The 8,268-nt window shown below is 35.4% G+C and overlaps 1 protein-coding gene across 1 annotated transcript; it reads left to right on the top strand.

Annotated features, from left to right (window-relative positions):
• On the top strand, positions 1,219-2,151 carry LOC110262288 (olfactory receptor 8B3-like). The gene has a single exon (XM_021102695.1). The coding sequence runs from the start codon at positions 1,219-1,221 to the stop codon at positions 2,149-2,151; it is 933 nt and encodes a 310-aa protein (XP_020958354.1).

Here is an 8,268-nt window from a genome sequence, read left to right as displayed (position 1 = left end):
AGGAATCCAAGGAATCTTCCCTAGGAGGGGAAGATAATAGGAAGATGGGAGTTTATTTTTGCCTCTGCTTTAAGGGATGTACAGTCCCTAGAGGGATGTGTAAACTGGATGGAAATACTGGGTCCCTAAGGAACTCAAGAGAGAACATGATCCAGAGTGTCAATACAATCCCCTTATTTCTCACTTACACGTAGACTCTATTCCCTGAAGAAGAGATTGAGCCAGCTTCTATCCTATTTATAATCATGTGTGCCATATCATTAAACTCACATTCAATCTTCTGGGTCTTATCAAGTGGCAAACTTGAAAACAATGCTGTCTGTTTTGGAAGTCATAATATGAAATTAATATTTGTAGTTTTGAATGATTTCCAGGGCATATCTGAAATTAATTCTATGTTGCATCCTTTTAGAATCAAAGGAACCAAAGCCTCAGAACCCAGAACTGCCCTTCTAGGACAGTAGGGTAAATACCAAGGATAAGAGGGCTGTAAGGTTTCTGGCCTAGTAAGGAGGGTGAGTTTCTGAATGCTCTTCATATTAATGTCCTTCTGGTTTTGAGATGCAAGTCCAGAGGTATGAGATCTGTCACTTTCTTTCCTGTTTTTTGTAGTCCTGAGATTCAAGTGAAACTGCTGGGAGAATGTGCTCTGGGGAGATCAGAGAGTATTCAGAGATTAGGAGGCTCAGAAAGTGCAATATCTCAGTCATTAGCTTCCCTTTCCATAGACAGACTGTCAGTCTCCTATATGGGGCAGAAACTTAACCTCTCCAAGCCTTTGGTCCCTTAGTTTTTGGTTGGAGACAACCTTCTTGGTTCTCAACCCACCAGGTCTAGTCTGCATTAGAGGCCACACCGGGTAGCTTGGGTCAAATTTTCCTGGTGGGTGAAAGGCTTAAGTGAGTGAAGAAATGGTGAGATGAGAGAAAGACTTTTTGCCCTGGTCCATTCTTTTCTCTTCCTTCCTTTTTTTCCAGCAGTCATGTTCACATATGGTCTTCTTTGCTATATTTAGCCCATTAATATTCTAGTAGGGGAAAGTCCATATCATTCAATGTCTTGCTAATGTAAAGGCAGATTCTCTGGGCCCAGGTTGGACTCATTGCAGACATTCCTGGAGTATATACTCTCTTGCAGAACAAGGTATTTTGGGAAGATATGAGTTGATCTCTAACATAACACTGTTTTTCATGTGTCCACAGCTTCCCTTAGAGAAGAATGTCTCCTGGAAATGGTTCTTTTGTGACTGAATTCATTCTGTTGAGTTTAACAGACCAACCAGATCTTCAACTTCCTTTGTTCTTCCTGTTTCTAGTAATGTATATAGTCACTGTGCTGGGAAATTTGGGATTGATAATCCTAATTGTGCTAAATTCACACCTACACACCCCTATGTACTTTTTCCTCTTTAATTTCTCCTTTGTAGACTTCTGTTCTTCTTCAGTATTTACACCAAAAATGCTAGTGGATTTCTTATCAAAGAATAATATTATTTTGTACATGGAGTGCATGACACAGCTTTATTTTTTCTGTTTTTTTGCTATTTCTGAATGCTATGTGCTGACATCCATGGCCTATGATCGCTATGTGGCCATATGTAACCCACTGTTATATAACATTGCTATGTCCCCTAAAGTGTGTTCCAGCCTTATACTTGGTTCCTACTTGATGGCATTTTCTGGTGCTATGGCTCACACTGGATGCATGCTGAGACTGACCTTCTGTGATGCAAACATAATCAACCATTATTTCTGTGACATCCTTCCTCTGCTCCAGCTCTCCTGCACAAGTACTTATGTCAACAAGATGGTAGTTTTCATTGTGTCAGGCATCAGTGTCGTTGTGCCCAGTCTCACTATCTCTGTCACTTATGGTTTCATCCTTTCCAACATACTCCGCATCAGTTCCACGGGAGGCAGGTCCAAGGCCTTCAGCACCTGCAGTTCTCACATAATTGCTGTTTCTATGTTCTTTGGATCAGGGGCATTTATGTATCTCAATCCATCGTCTTCTGGGTCTATGGACCAGGGAAAGATCTCTTCTGTCTTTTATACCAATGTGGTTCCCATGATGAACCCCTTCATCTACAGTTTGAGGAACAAAGATGTTAAACTTGCCTTGAGAAAAATCCTGAGGAGGAGAAAGTTTTGATTAGAATCAGTGTCTGTGCAGGTAGTCATAGGAGAGGAGATTTCTGTGCATTTGTTTACATTATTTCTAATGGCAGCCTTCTTATCCTACTTCTTTCTCATCATGGCAAAGGAAATTTGAGTCTTCTCTCAATTTATTTCCAATTTTTTGGACTAGATCTTCTTTTCATCACCATTTCCACAATTTCTTTTCCTTTACTTTGTTTTTCCTATTAAGAATAACATTGTCTTTTTGCTATTGTCATTATGATCCTTCTTTTTTTCTCCTGAAAAAGATGAATTGTTTCACCAGTGATCAGTAAAGTCACAGTGGTGCGTGATCTTATGCATTGGGGGTGGGAGGTTCTAAATTGTCACTTGTGCCATTAGAAGCATGAACCAGATAATTTGTTCTTCTTTTTTCTTTCCCCCTACAGTGGTAGAGTTGTCAGGAATATGACTCCTAAGATTGCCAGTGTTTCACAGTTACAGCCAATTCCATAAGCACTCTCAAAATATATCCCACTTTGGAGCTGTAATTACCATGCATTAAGCTTCTTTCATATTTACTTCAAGACTTCATATTTACCTCTATTCAAAGTAGCACATTAGATTGTCAATATATATGTATGTGCATGTACATTTATTACATTCACAAGATACTGAAAAGCAGAGAGGTTAATGGTCAACTTAATTATTCAGCCTCTTCATGAAAAAGTCTAGAATAGATATTAGCCTCTTGATTTCAGTTCTCCACCCTTTCTATTATACTTTCTATTTTATTTTTATTTTAGTAAACATGAAATATGACAAGACATTTCTATTTTGAAGGCTGACTTTTTTTTTGAAAAACAGTGAAATATTTTCTCTATATCCAGAGAAAAATTCCTAGCAACATGTCTCTTTAGAGATACAACACTTTTAAATAAGAGGTTTCTCACTAAGGAATGGCAGCGAGATTCAGAAACCACATTTCATCTGTATAACATGTAGAGTACTGTAATTATCTTCCACTGTCCATAAAGCTTTGACAAATACTTTTAATACCTAATAATCACACATTCATGGTGGTTTTGGGGATGAAGACAAAAGGCTATGGCCATATTCTGGAGGAGCCAGGTAGAGGGATGACATCATCTTAAGGAGATAACATAGTGATTGGTAATAAACACTCAGGTTAGAAAGAAGGAGTACAATATAAAGTGATGAGTAAACAGGCCCTTTCAATGACATCTCTTCTTTCTGGAGGGTTCTAAAAATATTATGGGGATCCCAGGATTTCTTTGGATGAGATTAAAAATTTAAGTTTTTTGAATTTAAAAAGTTAAGCCTACAGGGTTTGTGAAGCTGGGACAACAAAGTCGCTCCTGTTTTGTTGGCTTTCATGTGCTACCATCATATGGATTTTAAAGTACCAAATACTCAAATTGGAGCTGGGAGAGCAATGACCATTTGAAAGAAACATTTGGTGAATCAGTTAACCTTACAATATCTTTTAAAGAATAATGTTAGATTGTTTTGCTTCTGAAAAAATAATAGAGATTACTACTCAGAAATCCTTATATGAGGTATCAAGAGAGTTAAGTATGTTCTAAGATAACTGTAATAACATTTACTACTTTACTGTTTTCTAATCTTCACTCAATATTTAGGTATTTTGTAATTTAGCATAGCCACATTGTTGGCTTTCTTGCTTATTTTTCATTTGTTATCATCACTAGATCCTTGATTTATTATTTTGAATGACCACTTATAGCCTATCCTTTGATCCAATATTAATATGATTTTCATTTAACTAGTTCTCTTTATATGAGACAGTTGGTCTTGGTTGGATTTTTCATTTTGCTATTCTTTTAATAACTGTCTGTTTTGATAAAATTATTATTTTTTATTTTTTTGTCTGTCTTTTTAGCGCCACACCTGTGGCATATGGAGCTTCCCAGGCTAAGGGTCCAGTTGGAGCTGTAGCTGCCGGCCTATGTCACAGCCACAGCCATACCAGATCTGAATCACATCTATGACCTATACCACAGCTCATGGCAATGCCAGATTCTTAACCCACTGAGGGAGGCCAGGAATCAGACCCACAACCTCATGGTTCCTCATTGGATTTGTTTCTGCTGCGCCATGATGGGAACTCCTAAAACTATTTTTTATATTGAAAAAAAGTGTACCTTTATAGGTAAACAATGTCTGTGTCACTTGGGAATCCTTTTAGACCCTGCAAATGGTGTTCACTCTGTTATATATTTTACTGCTATTTGAGTTCGTCCGAAGAGTGGGTTGAGACTGGTTGTTAATTTTTTATTTTGTGAGATGCAAAATAAAATGAAATTGTTTGAATTTCTAAAAAAAATTCTTTCTTAGGCTTTATTCTTTAAGATTATTTTGGAAAAGATTAATAAAGAGGTATACTTACAGATTGCAAAAGTTATGAGTGGCAAAATTTTAATAGAAGAAATATAATTTTTTAGTTCATGCATTTAAGTCCTATTTGGACTGCTTTCTAAAGGGAAAGGGATATGTTGGAGGAAACCAGTCAGTTGTTTTACATATACAGCATGGAGTTATCATTTCTAGTTTTTTGTTCTACTTATCATGTGCAGTGTCATAAGAAGTTATGAGGAAGGTATACCTCTATTGAAGTTGTCACAGTTGAGTGTCCAACAGGTAAGCTATGAGATCCTCATAGTTGTGTACTAGAAAAGAGAGTTTCCCCATTCATTGTAAAATCTTGGACTTTCTGGGATACAGAATAACATAGTGTTTTTAGTTCAACTATAAACAAAGTTCCCTGACTTCTCCCTGATTTCGTTTAATGTAAACTTTTTCTAAGTGAGCTACTATTGTCGCTCAGGATCAAATTTGCAATGGACATTATCAGGGTACATGTGGTTAAGTGCTGAGAAAAACCACAATAAAAGTGTTTTTGAGTTCTTTATGCCTTTAATTCCTGAGCCCCTAACTTGAACTCCCATCTTCCATTCCTCTTTATACTGCCTCCCTACACACACACACACACACACACACACACACACACACACACACACACAGACAGTGACTTCAAGCCTTGTATTTTATGAGATCTTTGCCCATCAATAATTACATGGCACACAACCAACTTTTATTCTTTGCTGACACATTCAGGTAAATGGTTCCTGGTCCTGGCTCCAGAGAAGCAGGGGTGAGCAGGGAACTTTGTATACAGCATGTGATGATTATTGATGCAGTCATCCATTTAATTATGTAAAACAAACAATATTAAGGAACAAAACTCATTTTATACCTGATAAGTGTCTGGAATATATGCATTGTACTATATGTCACAATATAAATAAGACACCTGAGATAAAGGCAGAAAGGTCAATTATCATATTACAACATAGCGGTATTGCATGTTACCCATGGATAAAATCTAAAATCAGTTTTACATACTCAAAATTATTACCAAAAGATTGATTATGGTTAATTGGTGTTTATGTTGAGCGCACACACAGTATTTTTGCAAAGTCTGAAACAGTTGATTTTTCTCTTGAACCTTGGGATATTTCATTATGAATTCAGCCAGGACTGAAAAAGTATTTGGTTTATAAGCAAGACTTTGTGGTACAAAATAAACACCTTGAAACATTAAAATCTCACTTATTGTTGGGAAGTTTTACATTCTGTGGCAGATACTACCCTCTTTGTCAGTTAGTGGGAGGTGGGTGGAATCACCTACCTGTTTAAAATATCTCTTTGACATAAAGTTGGATAGACTGATGCTCTAGACTGAGTGAACAGTTTATGAATTTTCAAATCTCAGAGACAACACATTTTTCTTTAAATGGGTCATTGTTAGGATGGCTGAAACTCAAAAGAGGGTAAACTTCTGATTGTTGTAGTTCTTCTTAAATAATATAGGTACTGTCACATTGTGGAATTTGCCAAAAAAAAAGATATGGGGTCTTTGTTTTTGAGGCCTATGAACTTTAAAAAAAAATTTTAAGCAGATAGGGAGTTTCCCAGAAGGATTTATAACCTCACTTAATGTAATTAATAATTTTCTGTTTACTTTGGATTCTTTTCCAAAAGGCTGCATCATGAATTTCTCATTTCTTACTGAATTTTGTGGGAATAGCAATTTCAAAATCATATTTGATGTACGGCAAAGATCCTAAACATAGATCTTAGATTATAGATCTTACAGATGTATAGAAATAAGAAAAACCTTCAAAGTGAAACCTAAAATTAAAATTTCAGAATGCTTTATCTTTGAGTGCCTACTATAGACTGAATCTTTTTGTCTGCCTGAAATTCATAGTTTGAGACCTAACTGTCAATGTGATGGTATTAGGAAGTGGGACCTGTTGTATTAAATTAGGTCATGAGATTGAAACCCTTATAAATGGAATCAGTGCCCTTATAAAAGAGACCCACCAGAGAGTCCCCCTTTCTCTTAGGTGGTTTAAGGGAATAGCAAGAAATGACAGTCTGTGAACCAGGAAGAGGGACCTCAGCAGACACTGAATCTGCTGGTGCCATGAACTCTGGCTTCCCTCTATCTCGAGCTGTGAGAAATGTTTTGTTTTGTTTTTGTTTTTGTTTTTGTTTTTTTTTAATTTGTAAAACTACATAGTCTTTGGATTTGTGATGGCAGCCCAAATGGACTAATACAATGACCAAATGGTCTTTTCCATCTTTACTTCGTTAGAATTTCGTGAAAAAAAAAATCCATAATTGTGGTAGCACAAGTCATTTTGTTGTGTTTCAAGGAAATTCCTATTCTGAGATATTTGAAGAAAGTCAATCAGTTTTTTTTTTAACTACTAAGAAAATCCCTCTGTATAAATAAAGGGTGATGTGCTTCTCCCTTACTGAATATACGTATGTGTGTAAATATATGCTATATATTCTTCACATGAACAAGAATTCAGAATTTGTCAGGGATATTAGCCTGTAATTTTCTTTTCTAGTAGTATTGTTGTCTGGCTTTGGTACTGAATAATGCTGACCTCATACAATGAATTTGGAATTCTACCCTGTTCTTTAATTTTATGGAAGAGTTGAGAAAGACTAATATTAATTCTTTAAAAGTTTGGAAGAATTTATACTAGAAGCCATCCAACCCTGGGATTTTCTTTCTTGGGAGTTTTTTGATTATTAATTCAATTATAGTTCCATTCAGAATTTATATTTGTTCATGATTCATTTTTTGTTAGGCTGTGTGTTTCTAGGAATTTATTCATTTCTCCTAGATTATCTACTCTTGGTGTGTTAATATTCATATAATGTTATGATCCTTTTAAATCTGTGGCATTGTTGTTGTAGAGTCTCCTTTTAAATTTTATATCAGAAATGAAAAAAATTACCCACAATTTTAACAATTATAAAATCATATTGTATTCTGTGTTTTTCTGTGTGTTCACGTGTGCCAATTCATTTGAGACTTTTGCAGCTAACATATTGTTGTTTACTCTCCTTTCTTTTCAACTTGAAGTACTCAGTTTAGCATTTCTTGAAAGGCAAGTTTAGTGGTGATAAACTCCTTTACCTGTGGATTGTATGAGAAAGTTTTTGTCTTTCTTTTTGAAGGACAGTTTTGGTGGTTATATATTATTATTGAGAATTTTTTTCTTTCATTACTTTGAATATATCATCCTTCTTCCTTCTGGACTGGAGGATTTTTTTCTGAAAAATCCTTTGATTTTTATAGGGTTCCATTTCATCTGATAATTTGTGTTTATCTGGGTGCTTTCAAAATTCTCTTTGTATTTTTTGGCAGAAACTTTTCAGGCCAGAAGAGAGCAACATGAGTGTCAAGCTGCTGAAAGGGAAAAACTGCCACCTAGGATACTGTACCCATCAAAATTATCGTTTAGAATTGAAGGATCGATTAAAAAACTTTTCTGACAACTAAAAGCTCAAGGAGTTTATCTGCCCTAAACCTACCTCAAAATAAATGTTAAAGGGTCTTCTCTAAGTAGAAAAACAAAGTCTCTAACAAGATTTATTTATAGAAAAGGAAAAATTGCATTAATTAAGGCAAATATATAATAAAGGTTAAGGAAATACTGCTTAAATAAGCCAATGTCAAGAGTAAAAGACAAAAAAATTGTGAGGTCAAATATAATTACAGTAATCAGTAGATGGATAAACA

This window comes from Sus scrofa, chromosome 9, assembly GCF_000003025.6.
Source record: "Sus scrofa isolate TJ Tabasco breed Duroc chromosome 9, Sscrofa11.1, whole genome shotgun sequence".
Classification (NCBI taxonomy): domain Eukaryota; kingdom Metazoa; phylum Chordata; class Mammalia; order Artiodactyla; family Suidae; genus Sus; species Sus scrofa.
This window is presented reverse-complemented; position numbering and strand designations above follow the sequence as displayed.